Source organism: Melopsittacus undulatus, chromosome 6 (genome assembly GCF_012275295.1).
Source record: "Melopsittacus undulatus isolate bMelUnd1 chromosome 6, bMelUnd1.mat.Z, whole genome shotgun sequence".
Lineage (NCBI taxonomy): Eukaryota > Metazoa > Chordata > Aves > Psittaciformes > Psittaculidae > Melopsittacus > Melopsittacus undulatus.
The window spans coordinates 4,289,578-4,310,848 of NC_047532.1; the positions used below are offsets into that span (position 1 = coordinate 4,289,578).

Genomic DNA, 21,271 nt, shown 5'->3' on the forward strand with positions numbered 1-21,271 from the left:
ATCCTCAAATGATGAAGTTAATGCACTAACTCCCTCTACACTCTCCTTCATATGCTTTTCATGTTCCCTATCCATTAATGTTTTCCAATCCAAATTGTGGTTTCTGGCTTTTCTTAAACCAGTTCTTTTTAACGGTTGTCATAGTTAAAAGCCAAAAACCTTTGTTTCAGTGTCTGTGGTGAGGAAGTGAACATGTAATTTGTATTGCTGCTTCAGGAAGCACAAGTAAGGGGGGGTACAATGATGTTAATACAGTTGGATGCTGTTGCCTAATGACTCTATACTCTTGGCTGTATTGCTGTGTATTGCTGTATGTATCCCAGTGTGGCTGATGCAGTTGTGCTGGTGTAAGGATATCTTTGGGGAGCAAATTAAAATGGAATTACACCGAGACTTCTTTCTGCAGGAGTAACCACATTCATGTGGTGCATTTTATTCACCAGCACCTCCAGTGGTTTGCTGCTTTCTGTGGTAGACAGATACGAAGGGGTTGGGCTGTTTGGTTTGGGTTTGGAGTGTTGTTCAGCTCTTGCTTGTGAACAGGAACACAAATTTGGTGGCCAGCTTCATTGTAGGTGAGTGGGACTGTGCCATGTCTTTATGTAAATAACAGTATAAGTCTCTATAGAATTGGGGTCCTTACATGCTTCTCTGACAGCCTTGGAGAATCTGCTTCATGTGATACTAAGAAACTATAACTGCCAGGCCTGTTGCTGTTCATAAATGTTTATTATCAATAGGCAGCTGGAAATGTTACATCTGAAAAGGTAGAAACACCTTGAATTTCAATAGGCTTACATTTTGGGAAAAAATTAAATGCCTTTTTTCTTTCTTTTCAGTTTACAGTTAAGCTAAAAATACACATAAAATAAATAATTTTATTTATTATGTACATCATTTCATTTTTACATGTCACACAAGGGGATGATGTGGAGGCTGCACTACAGACAGGAGAGATGCAAGTAGAAAAGTACATAAAACTAAGCGCTTGGTTTTGCTTTTTGCTCTTCCCCTCATCTCTCTGCCTGTCTCTGGGGGTGACTGTTACTCAAGTGGCGAATGCTGAGCTCCCTTCTTTGTCTTTATCTTTTCACATCTAAAAGCTCTTTTGCCTGGAACAGTTGTTGATCAAAACTAAAATAAAGGAGGGCAAAAAAAAAGCCTCACTTGCTTATGCCATGAAGTTAAATGGCAGCTTAAAACAAGTGTGTATTTTCAGGTGTGAAGCTCTTTCTGTGATAGCTGTTTTTAATGTAGAGTTAATTTGATTGCTAGAAAACCTGTTTGCACAGTTAAGCCTTAGGGTCTCTAGGGCTTGCTATATAGAAAATAGAGTCCTTAAGCATCTACGACTATCCTTGGCTTGCCCAAGACCCTCAGCCCTCCAGTTCCCAGACCCACCTCAGTAGTTTTTAAACAAGACTATACAATACCCCAAGAAATAGCCACACCAAAAAGTGCCCCCTTGCTCAAACCCAGCTATTTATAGTCAAAAGGCATTTTCACTCCATTGGCTAAAGGTATCACAGTGTTCTGTTAGCTAATGTGCTGAAGGCCAGTCCCTTCATTGATCATTTCTTGTCCTAAGCCCATTGTTTCTGCTGGCTTAAGAGTTACTGCTGATAGGGAGATGCCTTAGGTAGGAGAAGGGGGAAATTCCCTACACTAACCACAATAAGCTATGCTGAAGGAGACAATGCTGGCCAGGAGGAATGGGCTGCACTGCCTCCCTGATAGGTGAGCCAGGGATTGGGAAGGGTTTTCATGTGAAGAACGAACTGCACGACCCATCTGGCTTTTAGAATAGTGGGAGGTCTGAGCTAGGGCAGTAGGGCTCTATTGCTGTGGTGGTTGAGTTTGTTGTTTGTTTTGCACATCCTAAACAAACACAGCAGGTAAAAGTGTTTCCCTGAAGCACAAAATCTATCACATTTGGTAGGGGAGGAACAAACATGTCTGCGTCTTAAATATACTTCTTTATCTAAGACATGGAAATCATCGTTCTTGGGCATGAGCTTACTCCAAAGCAGGAGTTGTTTTAGGTGGAGGCAATTGTATGAATAATATATGATGTGTTTGTAACAGTGTAGTGACCTGAAAGGGGGAATTTTGTGTGAAAACGAAACTGAATCCAATTATAGACAGAACTGATGTGGCTACCCCAGAGTGCTCCCTGCCTCCTCCTCCTCCTCCAAAAACCCCAGTAAGGGATTGACTTGTAGTTGTTAGGGTTTGAGTTACACATTCACTGCAAACTGCAGCTTATTCTGGTAACAGTTTATTTTAGATGCTCCTCCCGTGAGCTGAGTTATTATTCACTGTGTTCTCACCAACTCCAATTCTCCCATTACATGAATAGGAGTCAGTGATGCTTCCAGCACACCCGGGCAGGCTACAACCGGCCGTGCTGCAGCACTTGGGAGGTCCCACAGTGCATCCGCCCCCAAAACAGCCCCATAGAACTGCTAGATAAGTAACAACTTCCATTAATTCCAGGCAGCCCATGTGGTTTGGATGCTTTTGCTTATTTTTTGCCATTTCTGTTTGTGGAATTACAACAGAGGTGGGAGAGTGATCCTGGTTCTTTGGAAAGGCTGCACAGAGCTTTCTCATGGCCGTATCTGTGGGACTGTGTTAGCATCCCACAGGAGAAGTTACCTGGTTAAAGGAGAACTCGGCCAGACATTAAACCAAAACTGAACCTCTTCCTGGTTAACTGAAATATGCTTTTCTTTGGGATTTTGGCCTTTTGAAACAGAAAGTAGAAATATCAAAGCAAAACCAAGAAGTCCCAAGGGAAGTGGGACATACACTTAACAGTGAGACAGCAGCAAGTGCTTGTGTAGTATTCTAACTGCTAGAAAACCCAGCAGTAAATCAGATCCATGCTTACACTTCCCAGTAACTGTCCAAATACCCCATGCAGACACCCTGCAACCGCTCGTGTTCATGGAAAGGGAGCTCAGGATGCTTGCAGCGCCCTTACTGTGCAAGTCAACTCTTAGAGCTCCCATCACTCAAACCAAAGACTTACCCTGAGAAAGCACTGAAGGAAACCCAATTGTACCTACAGAGAAACCAGGGTGAAGGCTCCCCTGCAGGGATGCAGGAGACAAGCAGCCCTTGTGTATGTGATAAACCCCTGCCCTGTGCCTGTGTGCCTGGGACCTGCCTTGTCCCACTCCTCATGCTGAGCAGGCAGCAGGGAGTTTGCTCCAGCCCTTCCTGTGCCCCAGCACACTGCACACCCAGCACACTGTGACACTCACTGCCAGCCCTTCCCAGTGAGGGGGTGAAAAATGAACACGAAGGAGGTGATGACACGTGGTGACACTTCCCTATAGCCCTATACAAGTATCCTAGCACGTGCGTGCACGTCAGTGCCTATGGAACCTCCCCATGCTTAGAAGTCTGTTGCATCAACCAACCTTAACCTCTTTAAAAGGTAAAGTTTTATATTTATACATTAATATATTTAAATACTCTTTAATATTTACAGCAGCTGTTTCTGCTAAAAATTATGTTACATGTACCATCAGAAAAAGGATGAAACACAAACACAGTAAGGTGACTGAAGAGTGAGACATAAATCACAAAAGCAAGGGTGTTAAAGAGTTTAGGCTTCCAGGGTATCTTCCTCCTGCTCACTGTCTACTGCAGAAGTCCCCTAATTTCCCTTCCTGGGGAAAGCATGCCAGTTTTCTGTGTGGAAAACTATCATAACGGACATACAGTTAAATCCTAACCTGAATGAACTATAAGAAAATAAAAGTACATCCTACTGCTACGGATATGAACTGTTTCCTGTATATAGCGCCTTTAATTTGAGGATCTGAAAGTGCTTATAAATAATGAACTAACCCCCCCTGCGAGGTAGGTAAGTATTATTATCCCTATTTTACAGATGGGGAAACTGAGGCAATCAGAGAGGTGAAGTGACTTGCCCAAGGTCACAGGTGAATTGGTGGCAAAGCTGGGACTAGACCTCAGCAGTCCTGTTCTCTAGCCCTGTGCTCTCCCTGTGGTGCATCTTCCTCTGGAGGGACCACACAGCCACATACTTGAGTATCCACACACAGAGGGGTGAGTCAGTGAATATACAAATGTAATTACCACATCATCTGCAGAGATGGGTCAGTTAATTCCTTGTTTCTGAACAACTTCCTTAGCCTCTAACCTGAGCACAAACACCTCCCAGCTCTAAGGTGATGTTCTGAACCCTGGCTGTTGTCTGTTAACCTTTTACTTGGTGATCGCTTGTGGGTGTGCTGCTGTAAAGAGCCAGGTGAAAATGACATCGGGGATGGGAGGTGAGAAACAGCTTCAAAAGAAAAAGTGGTCAAAATTCTGTTATTCCCAATTCCTTGCATATGTGTAAGCACTATTCCTGAAGCCCACGAAAGGCCAGGCCTGTGCCAGCTGCAGCACAGCTGTGCATCCTGAACCCAAGCCAAGGAGAAGTTTAACTCCTCATGGGAGCAGCTCCAAGCATCCCATCAGCTCCCACCCTGCTCGCTTACAGGGGCAGTTCACCAGCTCCTCTGAAGGGAAGAGTGACTTGCACTAAAACATGTTTTCTTGAGCAATAGAAAATGGGTAAATGCTGGTGAATCCCAAGTACTACGACTGCAAGTGGAGCAAAACCTACTTGGGTTTTTAATTATCATCCTATTTTTCACAACCTCCTTCAATTTCCCTCCCCTGAAGCTCCTGTTTTAGGGTAATAATAACAATAATTCACCAGCTGCTGTAAAGTCTATTGCTACCAAAGGGGATGCATAGATGCAATCAAACAGGACTTTGCCTTTTGGGGGAACCAGTCTGAGTTCTGCAAACTCCTGCACACGTGAATCGATCACAGCAAAGAAAGGTTTGTGTTTGAATCCCACAGTCAGCTCAGAGAGGAAGTGTCTGAGTGAGGAAACAAACCCTGGCGAGCCCCAGCTGTGATGCAGCTCACGCTTTAACACTGTGTCATTGGAAGGGCTCTGCAGGCTGCAGGATCCATCCCAGCAGGGCTGTTCCTACCCCTGCCCTTTTGGGACACAGCATGGGAATGTGACTCAGGCAGTTTGTGCTGTGTCATTGTTGGGGGGCACCACTGCAGAGTTAATTGTGTTTCGGTTTATCCGTACCCATTAGTGCAGTGCTGTGAGTGAATGACACGTTATAACCACCACCGGTTCTCAGGGAAAGCTTAAAACCCTTCTGCTGTCCAAGGACAGGAACCCTGCTTCTGTCCCAGCTTCAGTGGATGTCTCTGCACAACCCTACTTGAATCGTTTTCATTCTTACTCCTTACACAGGAAATACCATAAAGATTTGCTGGCCCCATGTCAAGTAGAGTTTATAAACTGCAGTGGGGTTGGGTGAGACTTAAACTGCTTCAACCCCCCTGTAGCAGCTCTTGCTCATGTCCCTCTTCCCAGAAATGTGCTCAGTTTGGTTTATTAAACTGCAGAGCTATTATTGTGAGCAGCCTTGGGAGCTGCCTGCAGTCAATGTGACTGCAGCTCTCTCAAACGACAGGGCTGCTGGATCTCTTGACGAGGGATCAACAAGCTGCTTCTGACCTGCACGTTCTACAGGTCTCCTTGTGCAGCACACAGGTCAGTTTGCTCAGCCTTTCCTCAAGGAAGAGGAGATGCAGTTCTCAGACAGCTCTAACCCTGCAGTTAGTATGAAAGCCTGAAATCTGTCCCTGCAAAAATGCTTTTCACTCTGCCTTAACTAACACAGAGGCTTAAATACATGGGACTTTCTATTGCATGCTGCTAACAAGAGTGGTGCCATAAGCAAGGAGTACAGAAAGGTTCTGGAGTCCCTGCTCCTTGTTGCTGATTTCCCTTGACACCAGAGCTGACCTAGAGCCACAGTCTCCATCCTGAGGTCTGTACTGAAACCTGCCCACGGGTCCCGTGTGTTGGCACTTGCAATGCTGCTACAGGAGCTGGGCTGCAGCGTTCACATTTACCTCTGGTGCAGGTGTAACCTTTAGGTACCGCTGTACAGGTGCCCAAAGGGAAAGGCAGGTTTTCATCTACAGGTGTCCCAGCAGCAATTCTGGGGGGAATGGCTGTCATGAGAAATCCCCCTCCTGACCCCTGTCGTGCCCCTGTGGTGGCATCTGACCAATGGCAGTGTGGATTTCCCAGCATTATGCTTTCACAAATGCAATTCACAACCAGTTCACACAAGAGGTGATGTTTTGGCAGCCACCCCTGGGATATGCTCCAGCTCCTGTAAGCTCTCCTGGGAACTGAGCCTGAAGCGTGATGGCACGAGTGCTCTAACAAGGCTCTGTCGTATGGGAAGGACATTTCTGAGCTTGGGACTTGCTTTCTCCAAGCAAGCAGCTGACTTAATACCAGCTCTGGAGTGGTGGCAAGTGCTGATCTCTGTGTTTCTTAGCAACACAGCACAAGAAAGTTCAAGTATCACATGGTTAAAACCAAAATCACTGCTAAAAATTGAACCGTTTTGCCCTTGATGGGGTTGTCTTCTCCTTGCGCTGATGCTCCTTAGGACAAAAGCAGTGACAGTGCTAGACCTTGTGCTGACACTACCACTGTTAATGAAAGGGAAGATAACCTCTACTGCTGCACTCCTTTGTGCTGCACCTTATAGCAAAGAAACTGCAGAGACTTTCCAGGCTGCCACATGCAGCTTGAGCTGCTATTGCTTAGATTGCTTGTCAGAAATGCAGCCCAGGGAAGATGCCCTCTCGTAGCACTTGCCATCCAGGAGGATGGTTTCCTTCCTAAGGCCTGACATCCATCAGAGAGGCAGCAAAAAGTAAATGCAGCAGTGGAATGAGAGCAGGAATTTCAAAGAGCAGATGCAGCTGAGCGCTGGGTTTGGCTCAATGTGAGAACCACATTGAGGTTTGGGTATCAAGCAGCCATGGCCGGTTCTGGGGCAGTTCACCTATGCAGAAGTTGGCAGCAAGGCCAGGTGCTGGCTTCCATCCTAACTGGAAGGTCATTCTGCTCCCTACTGGGGGAATCTCTCATGGGAACTGGGTAAATGAGCAAATCATACCATGTTCTAGCAGACGATCAAAGGGGTCTCTTATTCAGTAACAATTTACAGTATTAATATAACAAACAACCTGAAACCCACACACAACTGAAAGACTCGGAGGTCCATATTGCTTAAGGAAAACAAAAAAGCCCAGTTATAAGTTGAAACCCTTTCTAAAGAAGATTTTAAACACGATTCTCTGCCTCCTGCTAAGCCACTGCTCACCAGCTGGTTGTGTGGATGAGGAAAACCGAGCAGGATGCAGACCCAACAGACTGATAGCAGCAGTGAGTACCCAGTGGTGGTGGGACGATGGCAATAGCACAGGAGGAACCCTTTCCTCGGCCCCCAGTGTGTCTGAAGTCTGTGGGGTTTGAAGACAAGACTGCATCTGAAGGAATTCCTGTGGGTTACAGTGACCTTATCAATGGTGAAACCTTTAGTTTGGTATTTGTGAGTGTAAAAACAGTAAATGGAAAAGCTGTCGATGGCTATAAAATAGGCTAACATGAGTCTGACACTTCTTTCCCACCTGTGGACAGAAAGGAAATGGTAATGCTGAATCAGATGAGAGCAAACCATTACAAACAAGGGGCTAAGTTCTCCAGGGAGTGCTAAGATAGCTTTACTTATAGCCGAGTCGTGACGTGATCCTCCTGCCCATCTTTCCACTGGTTTATAAACAAGTCACAGGCCTCTCCCCATGAATCAAACACATCCTCTGATGAGTCTATAAGTTTGGAGTTAGAGGAACAAATACTGGAAGCACAGTGAAGGGAGCTGGTACAAACCACAGGGCACTCCTTGCTCTGTCCTGTAAGTCTCGTGTTCCCACTGTAGTCCACCTCATTGAGGTTAATTTCACTTTTGGAACAATTCTCTTCTTTCTCTTTATCAATCTGAGAATATTTAATGTCTTTCCACATGTAGTGTGGCTGAATAATTCCATCTGATATAGTGTACATGGGTTCTGAGTTTGGTTCAGGGACGTGTCCATTCATCTTGGAGAAAAGCAGGCCCAGTCTCTTAAAGGACTCCTTCTTGGAGCTGGAAAGTCTCTGCACTCTATTTCCATTCCGGACAAAGGAGCGCTTACTGATCCCATTGCTTTTTGGCTTCTCTTCCACCATATCAATCCCAGACATAGTTTTAATTAGAGCAGATACATTGAAGTCCTTTTTTTTGTTGGCTACATTGAAAGACACACTCTTGGCTTTAGGTTTTTCTCCAGCACCATCCTCATTTGTTTCATCCTTTTGGGACACCTCCGTGCTGCTGGTAGAGTAACTTCTCCTTTGGGGCTTCCTGTTTCCTAAGAGGTCAAGAACTTCATAGCGAAAACTTGAGATGTCCTGTTTTAACTCCTAAGGCAAGAGCAGAAATGAGTTACACTCAGCAGCTTTATCTGTGACATGCAAGAATGATCACGTTCCCTTAGGAGAGCTGTTCAGTTATGCAGATGGCTGATAGCAAATCACACTTGCAAGAACACCAGATCCATCATCATGACTCAGTGACACACAACAAAAAGCATTGGCAATCCCAAGAACTGGAGACCCCCCAAGATCTTTGTTTCCCAAGGCTGTGGGACCAGCCCCAATGACCAAGCCTCTCTGCCCACCCCACCACCCCCTCCAAGAAAAACAAAGGTCAAATAAGGCAGTTCCAGAAGAGGGGAAACTGCTGAAACTCAGAGGCAGGCAGCCTGTTTAGTTGATAGGCCCAACTTTAACGTGTTGGTGTGTGGTCTTCATATCCATTAACCCAGACTCATTCTTCAGCTGTGCTTGGGTTAGGATTAGGAACATGATGTTGACTCAAATCAGATACTTCATTCCTACCATTTCCCAATGCTTTTGTCTACAGAACACACAGTAAAAATCTGGGGGTGATCATACGAGAAGACACTCAAGTAATATTTTCTGCTCAAAACCACCACATGTACATCATCCAGATCCCAGCTCCAGTAGCAGTCCTATTCCCACAGAGGCTGCAGATCATCCTAACAAGTAAGTGTGAGCTCTGGAAGCTGCTACTTGAATGAGTGTAATAAATTATCATTAAGGAATAAGGAATTACCTTGAAGTTCTCTTCAGTTAAACCTTCGTTGGTTTTGGAAGTTCTTATCATTGCTGCGACGTATCTTTTCACAAGGTTTCTTATCACCTCCTGGAGAAGGAAACAACATGAGTGATTCAGACTCTGTTCTTGCTGCACTTCCCTGAGTTCTGACCCGCAGAACTCTGACACAACTCTGATGACTAGAAAGAAAATCACCCTCTGTTAGAAGGAGAACTCCTTCTTTTAAAGAGATCAAACCTTTGGAAAGGTTTGGAAAGGTCTCTTCGCATGCAAAGAGTTGTGGTCAATGGTTCAATGTCCGGCTGCAGACCAGTAATGAGTGGTGTCCCTTAGGGATCGGTGTTGGGACCGGTCTTGTTTAACATCTTTGTCGCTGACATGGACAATGGAATTGAGTGTGCCCTCAGCAAGTTTGCCGATGACACCAAGCTGTGTGGTTCTGTTGATCCGCTGGAGGGAAGGAATGCCATCCAGAGGGACCTTGACACACTTGTGAGGTGGGCTGATGCCAACCTCATGAAGTTTAACCATGACAAGTGCAAGGTCCTACACCTGGGTGGGAGCAATCCCAGGCACAGCTACAGGTTGGGCAGAGAAGAGATTCAGAGCAGCCCTAAGGAGAAGGACTTGGGGGTGTTGGTCAATGAGAAAATGAACATGAGCCGGCTGCAGTGTGTGCTTACAGCCCAGAAAGCAACCGTATCCTGGGCTGCATCAACAGGAGTGTGACCAGCAGGTCAAAGGAGGTGATCCTGCCCCTCTGCTCTGCTCTCGTGAGACCTCACTTGGAGCATTGTGTGCAGTTCTGGTGTCCTCAACATAAAAAGGACATGGAACTGTTGGAACAAGTCCAGAGGAGGCCACGAGGATGATCAGGGACTGGAGCACCTCCTGTATGAAGACAGGCTGAGAAAGTTGGGGCTGTTCAGCCTGGAGAAGAGAAGGCTGCGTGGAGACCTCATAGCAGCTTCCAGTGTCTGAAAGGGGACTATAGGGATGCTGGAGAGGGACTCTTCATTAGGGACTGTATTGATAGCACAAACTTAAACAGCAGAGGTTTAGACTGGATATAAGGAAGAAATTCTTTCCTGTGAGGGTGGTGAGGCACTGGAATGGGTTGCCCAGGGAGGTTGTGAATGCTCCATCCCTGGCAGTGTTCAAGGCCAGGTTGGATGAAGCCTTGGGTGATATGGTTTAGTGTGAGGTGTCTGCCCATGGGAGGGGGGTTGGAACTGGATGATCTTAAGGTCTTTTCCAACCCTATGATTCTAAGAAAGGGTTATGTACCTTCCACCTCTAATGCTCAGCAGTTAACTACAACAAGCAGGCACTTTGTACTCATTTTGTACATGTAAAAGTTGTCAAGAAAAAAAATCTGGATGTTCTTAAGTGTCCTCAAGCTGCCTAATGTCAGTTCTTAAGGTGACCAAACTCATGGATGTGCTGTGTCTGCCTGTTTGTTACAGTGCAGGTTTTTGGCAGGATGAGATCCATTTTGCTCTGTATTCATGAACCTCTTTGCTCACTTTACATAAGCAAACTGGTACTTTAAGCTCGTACATGTATCTGTGCTGGCAGCATATACAGAGGTGGATCTCTCAGTACCCAAGAAATTACCCCAAACCTTCCCTTCATTTGCCCCATTTCATAAATAGGGATAACAAGTCTGAGCAACACCAACACAGTCTCTGCACTGAGCTTTTACTGGGAGGTTTGTGTAAAAGCTCCTGCTGTTGGTACCCATGAGCTGTGCTGTGAAGTCAGGAAATACCAAATGTCTGTTGTCAAAGGTGACTCATTACAGCAAACACCAACCTCAGAGAAAAATACTCTTTAGAAAGCAGATGTCTTAAGTAAGACAAATCACTGATGGCTTTTGTCAGTAACCCTAAGGTACCAGCTAACATTCTGGAGAGCACTATTTTCCCTTCCAGCACACTGGCATAATGCACCACACTGAATGCAAGTACTGAAGCTGATTTTAACAGTTTCATCCTTTTGTGGCTTGACTTTAATGAGCATTTGATGACAGGCAGGCTGAGAATAAACCAACCCAGCAAAACTCAACAAAGGGATCGTTCCTCCTTCCTGAGCTGTCCAAAACAAACCCAACCACTGTCTGAGGTAGGGATGCTTTACAAAACAGCAGGAGAGGAACAATTCAGGAGTGTGTAAAAACACTGCAGAACAGAGGTAATCAGGATGCTGTGACAACCTGGTCCCTCTGATGGACCTGAGGGTGTCACCTTTGACTGTGCTGCCAGACTGATACCCAGCAAGTTTTCCACTGCTTCAGAGGGGCTGAAAGGCAAGGGGTGATTTACCCAATCATCCCACCTCCAATGAGGAAATGTTCTAATCCATGCTAAGCCAAATCCTCTGAGGGGACCTGCACTTATCAGAACACATTGCAGCAGCAAGAATGGAGGTATCAGAAAATGAGCAGCAAGTAAAAAACAAGACCTTTGTGTGCTCAAGAGTTTACCTGGTAATGTTGATTCTGGATCAGGTTGTCAGCATGCCGCTCCTGGAAAGGGAAAGGCACAGACATGTTACCTGTTCAGTCCTGTCTTTAGTGCTCCTGATGGCTCCTAGCAAGTTATGAGCCAGCAACCTTCTACCGCACCAGCAGAGCAGGGGCCCTTGTGATGTGAACATGCACAAGCACCTGGAAAAGCAAAGTATAAACCCAGGCAGCTCCTTACTGTGAATGTTTTGAGGTTTTCGTGCCTCTTCTGTTCATTGTCAGAGTCGTTGCCTGGGCACAGGTGGTTGTGAAGCCACTTGCAGAGGTACCAGACTGACTTGGGACTGGGGATGATGTTAAAAGGAGGAGGCAGAGTGGCACCTTCATCAAAGTAACTCATCCAGAGCTTCGTCCGTGCAAACTTCCACTCGATATCCGCATGGTCCTGTGGGAGAAGGAAGGAGACTATCAACAGCTTCAGGCTGGCTCTGCAGGGCCAAGGAGGTGGCACGTGAGCAATAAAGGGAGTTCTCCAGCTCAGGCAGAGCAGGAGCACTTCTTCCATCTCCCTTGCTGGGGGTGTACTTAAAATCAATGTGAAATGTAGCCAGAGTGTCAGAATACCAACCCCTGAGGAACGAGATGACAGCAATGTTCAGCAGAAGGAATGGCAGATGCTAAAGCCCAGCTTTGTCCTTAGAGGCTGTGCTTATATTAGTTTGCCAATACAAGAAGAAAGAAAACACCTTTCCTTGCTTTCTGTTAGCACTTTTATTGCACAAACCCTTGGTTTTCGTGCATAAATCCAATGAATTCTTGCTTTCTTCCCTAGGAAAAGATATTTCACAGTAGGGTTTTTTTGTTTCTTTTTTATAGCATCCATGAATTCAGCTCTTACAAGGAAGCGACACATTTTATGTGTGCCATATTTTACACCTTGCCTCTGCATTATCCTTACACAAACCAGAAAACATTTTACTGTTTGTTTTATTCCCCCTGTATTAGCACCACGCTAGCTTGCTGTGCTCTGGTGGTTTTCATCCCCCAAAGTAACAGTGGAAAGTCAACAGCATCACTGCACAGACAGACACACGGTCCATACAGTCACTGCCAAAGGAATCCTGAGGCTGTGCAAGACACTGCCCCCACAGACTGCAAAATGGTGATTCCCAAATCAAGGTATCCCATGGAGTCAACAGGCTCTGATGCTCAGTAACAAACTGTATTCCCTCCAGCACCAGGGCAGAGCTCTCTGCCTCCAGCCTGCATTCAGAGCTGCTGCAGCAGCATTCCGAATGGATTTTGTGCTCATTTGGAGTTAAACAGTACCACTGGTTTGTAGGTCCTGCAGAAATCCTGACATTAGCCAGAATGAACTAGTTTGAAGCCTTCCAGCCAGGCAGTGCTGCCCACAGCTAACAACAGGACACTGAATTTAAATGGTAAGTTAGTGAATTGTTCCCACTGCAGAGCACAGTGCTGAGCTGATGGTTATGACATTTTAGCTGTTCAGCATTTCTGGCAGCAGTACCTGACAGGAGATTAAACCAAAGCCATGGTGATCTGAGCTAAGGAACAGCACGAGGTAGGAGGAAAGGACAGCTTCAACCAGGCTGGAACAAGCAGCCCTCTTGAGTGAGGGATGCTGCAGCTCAAAAACAGGCACTGAGGTGCAGGACAGGGAGTTTGAGTAAAATATGGCTGAGAATTAGGCCCTCAGAATCACTACATCAGCTTCATGGCTGTGCTCCCATGTTCCGACATGGGGAAGTGTGTTCAGGTCTGGACAGTGAGGTGCAGCTCAACTCCGGTCTAGTGGTGCGTTCAGATTATGTGCAGCTCTTGGTTTAAACCAAGAGCCTCAGTGGCCCAGGAGCACATTAGTCTCTGCAGGTGGCCTGAATCAGCCTAGAACACTACTGTTCCCCTGCCAGCTTAGTGACAGGGCTGTTTTCAAGCCACAGGTAGACTCAGAGCAGCAGCCTGCCATGCCCCTTCTTGCCTCTCACATTATCAGTCCCCATAAGCAAGGAAATTGCTGCATCACTGTGAAGTATTAGAAGCTGATGCTGGTGAAAATGAAGCTCTGGGTAGTAAAAAATGCAGTTTGCAGCAGTAACTGCCACTAAGAAAATAAAAGAACAAGTGTTGTTCATCTCTTCTTCATTTGTCTCTTCCTACATGAGACCAGCACTGAGTTATTCTGCCCTACTGCGAGTAAACCTTTCCCAAGTCCCAGCACTGTCTGGGGCAGCTGCAGTGTGGGGTATGGCAATAGCTGAAAGAGACTACAAAGACTGCTATTCTGGATAAAGACCTGTATGTGTTAAGTTCTTTGTCAATACAGAAGCAGGTGTGAATCTGCTCCGGTGTGAACAGGACCCAACAAGGTCCCATTGAGGAGTCAGAAGGCAGCTTGGAGAAGGTTGTAAACCCACCCTGCCATTCTACAAAGGCCCATCAAAGGCTCAGTGTGGTGGTGGGATCAGGTGTGGTGACTTGGCAGCAGTTCCCTTCAGCACCTTCTGGAAGGGCATGTCCTGGGCAGAGGCAGTTTAGCAGAGGATGTGGATGCTGTCCACAGAGGAAAGTAAGGCACAGCTATAGCTTGAGGGCTGCAAATGAGTGCTTGGGAAAGGAAGATAAAGGGCTAGAACTCTTTTCTGTGCAGTGGTTTCTTTTTGTTCCTACAGTTTTAAATAGCTGAAGGGAACCACATGAGCTTGACCAGGGACTGAATGCAGGTGCAGGGCAGTGCTGTGGAACCTAGCGGGAGCTCTTCATTAGGGAAGTTTTGTGGTTGTTGTGAACAAATCCCTGCTGACGTTGGTGTCTGTGGGTGAGGTTGGTGGGCACTGGCTTCAACCCCACCTGTGTTTAGTTCTTCCTGTGCTGTCTCAGTCAGTGAGTACAACACAACCTCTCTTAAAAGACAGGTTCTCCATACAAAGCTCAAAGTATCTATTCTGTTTGCTGCTGCTGTGAGTCCCCAGGGTTTACAAGCCCAGCCTGTCTCAATTACTCACCTTGATGTTTTGAGGACCTGAGCAAATCAGATGAGAGCTCCTGGCAGCAGTTTTGTGTTGCAAACACAGCAAAGAGACACTGCAGTTTTACTGAGAATGCCTTTGTGTGCCAGGAAGCCATTTGCTTGGTTAGAGCTCTCTTTAGTGCTGTAAGCACTGAAACCTACACACAAAACTACAGTTTTCCTAACTCTCCTCCCTGTGGTGAGTACCAGGAGTACTGTGCTTCACCAGTCATTCAGTACCCAATTCAAAGTTGAAGCACTCCTGAGCTACAGCGGTTATCCCCATCACTGCACTGGCTGTGAACGTGGCCCAGGGGACCACCAGATGTGCTCCAGGTTTTTGGAGCATCTCATAGGGATGGTTTGGGTTGAAGGGACCTCAAAGCTCACCCAGCTCCAACCCCTGCCATGGGCAGGGACACCTTCCACTGGAGCAGCTGCTCCAAGCCCCTGTGTCCAACCTGGCCTTGAACACTGCCAGCCCAGACCCTCCTGTGGAAGGTGCTACCCACTGTGGTGCTGTGCTTCCAGCACCATGCAGGAATGCTGGGCTCCTGCGCTGTCTCATACAACGCTCTCGGATGACAGCTCTTTGGTAACATTCATAATAAGCTAAAGAAACACATCCACTGATGCTGCGAGTGTGACCTTGTTGCTAGGAATTTAAAACCGAGTCTGGATTTCACTGTCCTCTCTTTGTGCTTCTGTTGCTCTTGCCCTTGTTCTCATCACCATTTACTTTAAGCACTGCTCATCATTACAGCTATAAAACATTTCCCTTCTTAAGAGGGCCAAGCCCTCAAGCTCAAAGAACACATGAACTCAGAAACCAGCACTCAGTTTCTCCGTGAGAACAAAAGAAATGTGTGACTTACTATCACAGCATGGATGTGTCATACCGGCCACATAATCCTCTTGCAAGTCTCTGCCATTTGAAGTGAGAATTAATCTCCCATAAAGATTTCCCTGTGGGATCCCTGAAGCCATCTTACTGTAGCAGTTGTGAGGATGTTCTAATTCACTCAAAGTGATGCATTCGCAGATGTGCCACATTTTAAACAGTTACCTGCTACACTAATGGTCCAGGGTAATTCCAGCATTCATCTCCATCTCTGGGTAGAAAATCTGTTGTTTATATTTTGTCATATCTTTGCTAGAAAGATTTCCATCACCATCTCCTCGCTGAGCCATATGGTTTCCATCATCCTTTGCCAAGTAACAGCCAGTATCTCAGCTGGTACTGACCCAGCCAGCACAGACCCAGCCTGTTCCAGTCCTCTGCGTGAGGTGGTTTCCACTGCCACAGCCTCTAGGTTCACAACCCTCTTTGTGTGTTATTTCAGCTCTCCTGTGGCTGGGAAGCTGATGGAGGAAAAGGCTGCGACTTTCAGCACACAGGAGCTGAAGCACGGGTTAGGGTTAGGGTCAGTCCTGTGGGAAGCCTGTGGCAAAGCAGGGCACAGGAGCCTGATCTCATGACTCCTGAATTAGCATCCCTGAAAGCACTGGGGTAGTTCTGAGTGCAGGTTATGAAATGGATTGTGGCAGCTCCCTGCGCTCTGCTGTTGCACACTGTGGTTAGCTCTGGATTAGACTGGTGTAGAGCCATGGTACAAAGACAGCTAAAACATGATGCTGAGGTAATGCTCAGCAGCCAGGCACCCTGAGAGCTTCAAACCTACCCACTGCAAAACAATCACACGATAACCAGTTACTTAAGCTCCTCTATACTACACAGAGGTGCACTGAGAAGTGTGTTCCTGGGATGCAAATCCTCCCTATGCCATTAGGAAAGAATAAAGATACCCAGCATCTTTGTAGCTGGCACCAAAAGGGCTGTGTGTGCTTTTCTTGTGTTTTATGATACAACAGTCAGTGGGCTAAGCTGGAAATCAGGCTGCTGCCTGTCAGATGCAGACACAGATGGCTGTGACGATGCCCTTGGGACCAGGCTGTCTGGCCGTTGCTGAATGCCTTGGAAGGAGGCACAGGAAGCTTTCCAGTTGTGCCGGGAATGCTAGCAGAAGCATTTCTGCACCAGGAGTAGCAGGATTGCTCCCAAGAGGTGTCAGCAGCAGCCCCATGAGATCAGGAGTGCCCACCAACATCTCATTTGCAGCCTATGGAGAGGTCATTAAACTCTCTTTGGTATATTTCTATCTCAGGTGCCTTTTTATTGCTCTTTGCTAAATCCAGAGCAAGAAACAGCACAGAAAATACATCAGTTTTGGGGCAGGTTAGCACAAACAGTATACCCTGGTGTGTCCTGAATAGGAAGCATGGCAGAAAAGGGATCAGGGGAAAGTTATGCTTTACAGAGCCTGACACAGACAACTCTTGTGCAGTTTCAAAGCTGCTCATTTTGCAATACATGTTGGGCAAACTGGTGGTAACGTCAGCAGAGCCTGGAGGTTTAATGATGAGCTCAGAGCTTCAAGCAGCAAAAGCCTATTTGAGGTAAATGGTGTTTGATGGTTTCCAAATAAAAATACACCATAGAAAGAAAGAAGAAGTCTGTGAGAGAAATCAGGCACCTACAAAGGCAATTAATGCACAGGTAATTCAGCTGCAGCTGCCAACAAATGACTTTGCTTTCACAGCCGGGGATGACATACTGAAGGGTAAGAATTTAATAGGATCAATCTTGAATATAAGAAGAATTACTAAAGGAGGACAATCCAGCAGTAGAAGAAGCAATTAGAACAGTGAGGGAATGAGGCAGCCAGAGAAGAGATAGAAATGCTGCCTAGCACCAAATGACTGGGTAAAGCAAATGCAATCCTCACCAGCCATCCATACCATGGGAGCTGTGGTGGCCCCAGGACAGACACACACTGCTTTCAAGAGGGGCAAGTGGCAAAGCCTAGAGAGAACCAGCCCACAGCAGACTCAAACCAGCACGTACAAAGTGAAGGAGCACTCAGATGAGAGGGAAAAGGTGCCTGGAGAGCTGGAGAGCAAAGCCCATGCATGAGCACTCAGTGTGGGCATGGGCAGGGAGAGCTGTTCCCTGCGGCCCTTCCTGCTCCAGCACAGGAAGGGAAAAGGATGTGAAACATAGGCAGGTCCTGAAGAAATACTCATAAACAAACACCAGTGCTAGGATACAAGTGAATTCTTAGGCCAGGATACAGGTAAAGACTTAAACTCCAGAAAAGCACTCTCCTTATCTGGTACAGGCAGATGGCAGCAAGGCCCTTAGGTGAGGGAATCAAACAGAGCTCAAAGGAGAAAACCACCAAAATCAGAACTTAACACAGCAATAAGCCATCAATGGGACTGAGCCTTAAAACCCTGAAAGCTGGATGAAGATCCTAGTCATGGCAAAGCCCATAAAAGAACACACTGTAACAGGGAAAAGTACGAAAAGCTGCCTTAATTTTGCAGTGTCCAAGGTCCATCACTTCAAACAGATCAAGGGAATGGCCAGTTCAGTGTCAACAAGACAAAGCACAGCAACAGCATTGTGTAATGAGATGGATAAAGGACTCCATCCTTGGAGCATAGCCAAAGAGACTTGGAAATTATGGGAATGGGGCAGGTCACTGGCTGCAGTAGAAAAGAAAGCCACTAATGGCTTGTGAATACAGAAGGTCAAGTGAAGAGCACAGGCATTCACTCTGGAGCAACACCACAGGCAGACCTCCCTGATGAGCTGCTGCTCCAGCCATCACTTCCCAAGATGATCTCCATAGTGTGAGCTTCCCAAGATGATTTCCATACTCTGAGCTTCCCAAGATGATCTCTGTACTGTGAGCTGGCTGATTTTCCCAGCTCTGGGGAATCAGTTTGTTTGTACTTGGAAAATGCATGCTTTAGCATCTCTGCTATTTATATCCTCCATGTGCAGAATATACTCATAATTAACAGTTTTATTATAGCTTGACTGCGCTACATTCCACAATGTATTTAGGTTATATATATATATATCAATTACCTTTCATCTCCCACCAGCATACTGGATAGAAACAAAGATAGCTAATGAGAAGGCCAGGGAATATTATACTTGACAAAACACAGAACTGTGGATTGTGTTGGTTTTAAAGCAGTTAAATTATGTGAACTGACACCTTTTTATTTCAGTCATCTTCCAGCAAAGTTCAGTTTTTATTTTAATAGCCAAATAAATCAGAGCAGGAGGAAGGTCCTGCAGACAAACAGCTCTCTAAAGAGCCTCAGCAGGAAGAAACAATGAAAAAGATATCACTAAGGCTTTGTTCTTCCTGCCATCCATTCCTTCTCCTTTATCACTGACTGATAAGAGCTTCTTTTCATGCTGAAGGTCAGAGAGATAAGGTGCATCAGTGCTGGTAATGTTAACTGCCTCCAGCCAGGTCAAAATCAAGTAATTCGCACATGCCCATAGAGAACTGGTGGGCTGAGAAGGTCTAACCCAGAGTGCTGATGTAATTCTATGGCACAAAGATAAAGCACTTCCCCTCATTCCTACCTGCACTATTTCCAGAACATTATCTTTCTTTCTGCAGAGCAGGTCAGCCTGGGATTTGACCAGGAAGGAAATATTGTCTTCAAATCCATTGCTGGACTGGTGGGAGCCAGATCCAGGGGAGAATCAGGTATTTCTCTGTACCCCTCTTTATTTATTTATCCTTTTCTTTTTAGTTTCCAAGAGAAGTTAGTACCAAGAAGGAAAATCACAGTTTGGATCCATATGTGGATTCCAGATCCCGGGATCCACTCTGTGCCATAATAAAGATATGGTATCAGCTGGGAAACGTGATGTCAACTGCAACAAAGGTATTTAAAGGTCTAACAGTTTATTTAATGTGTTCTTTAGGGCCATTTGTAACTTTCAAATCTGAGCTCTGATTATGAATCATCACCAACTACATTTAATGGTCTTTGCTGCTGACTCCTATGCTACAGGGATGATCACTAGAGTATCTGGTCGCATGGAGCTGACCAGGAGGGTAGGAACACTCCTGATTGCTCTGACCCTGGGAGCTGTTTTCATGTGTTGCTGGAATTTCCCTGAATCAAAGCTCTGCTTCACTGTCTCTCCTTATCCTTTACAACCTTTTTGTGTTATACATGCACAGCCCTTACGTCGCTTCCTCAAGCAGCTAAAAGAATGAAATGATCATTCCCAAACTCCCATAGTCAAGGAATGAAACTGTGTATATGTACTCAGGTACCAAATGCTTTAGTATTTTTGGCTGATCATAAGCTGCCTTTCTTCAGCAAAGCTTGACTATGTCTTCTATTGAGTCTCTAAAGGTCATCTCACCAGCAGAAGCAGGTGCCCAACACCTCTGCAAGTCAGCCTGCTTGTAGTCACTTAATGCAGAGCCTGAGCTGAGCTGCCAAAAATTGTGTAATTGCTGAAGAATCTTAGTTAACATCCCAGTCGTTTAAATACATCCTTGAGCCTGAAGAATGGGACCCATTATAAATGTATGAGATTGCTCGAGTCCCCAAGTGAATCCTGAGCCATGCAGACAGCATCAAGTCAGGAGATGAAGCTGACTCTGAAAGCAGGTTCTGAGCTGAGGAGCTGCAGGCATCAGACCAGAGAACAGAAACACAGCCCAGGAGCCACAGCACAGCATCCAGGTTATCAGACATCTTCCTGTTTAACTGGATGGAGTTGTATGTTCCCTGTTTCACCTGTAACAAAATCAGCATCAACTTATTTGCTAGATTGCAGTGTGTTGGAAAGGAAGTCTCTGAACCACTGGCATCTAAACAGTCATGCTTCAGGGGATTCTTAATATAGCTGTTGCCATTGCTCAGCATCAGGTGAAAGCTCTTCCAAGATAAATCCTTTTAATTTTTCACTGCTTTTTCCTCAGTAATTTTTTCCTTTATCTTTCACTTTTCCTCTTTTCTTCTGCCTTTTAGCTAAAGTCCCCCTGATGCAGAAGCACAAGATAATGCTAATTGAGCTTGTCAGGCCTAAATAAAAGACAGGATAATGCAGGAGGCTGCAACCTATGTGGTTCCATCTGGATACTTCAACTCCTGTCATGTAGCAAGAGCAAACCTTGCTGTGCTGCTTTGCACGGAATGAGCAGAGAATTATTGACCTGTCATGCAGGGCACTGGTGTGTTAACTACACCACAGAAACCAGAACCCACCTGTGTAAATGCCAGCAAATTCCCTGTAATATCTTAAAGCAGACGAGGGGGCACCTGTAGATTGCAAGTTTGTCTTGTTTTTCACTTCAATGTAATGGTTTTGCTCCTCTGTCTAAGTCTTGGAATCATTTGGCTGTGGTGGTAAATAGGGTCAGGTAAATATCTGGGGTTTCAAGGATTAAAAACAACAGGCAGCATTAACCTGCTGATCCTGATGACAATACTCTCATGAGCAGGGGTCCAGAGGACTGGGCTCTAGGATGGAGAATTAGTTTTGTCCAGTCTAACAGCAGAAGAAAGATGCTGCATGTGAAGTCAGAGTACACTGAGTGCTTCCATTTAGAGGCTCTGCGAACACCAGATGAATATTAACAACTTGATTCAAGTCCATGGGTTATATGTAATTAGGCCAAAGCCAGCAAAAAGACAAACAGTTCTACACCTTCAAATGAATACTTGAGCTTGCTAACAAAAAGTAATTAACTGCCTGCCAGTCTAGAGCAAGGCTCCGGGCTAATTCCACACACAGGCCACTAGCTGTATGGTAGCATCCTGGCACGCTGCTGCTC

At 45.9% G+C, this 21,271-nt stretch overlaps 1 protein-coding gene across 1 annotated transcript in view; it reads right to left on the reverse strand.

Annotated features, from left to right (window-relative positions):
- Positions 1-7,560: 7,560 nt before the first annotated feature.
- Positions 7,561-21,271, reverse strand: part of TRPC5 (transient receptor potential cation channel subfamily C member 5) — a 62,777-nt gene continuing 49,066 nt past the window's right edge. Inside the window, exons 7-10 of the mRNA XM_005144845.3 lie at positions 11,811-12,017; positions 11,591-11,632; positions 9,103-9,192; positions 7,561-8,387 (exon numbers count right to left, since the gene is read on the reverse strand). Of these exons, the coding sequence (XP_005144902.1) occupies positions 7,653-8,387; positions 9,103-9,192; positions 11,591-11,632; positions 11,811-12,017 (1,074 nt within the window). The 3' untranslated portion in view covers positions 7,561-7,652. The remainder of the gene's footprint in view (positions 8,388-9,102; positions 9,193-11,590; positions 11,633-11,810; positions 12,018-21,271) is intronic.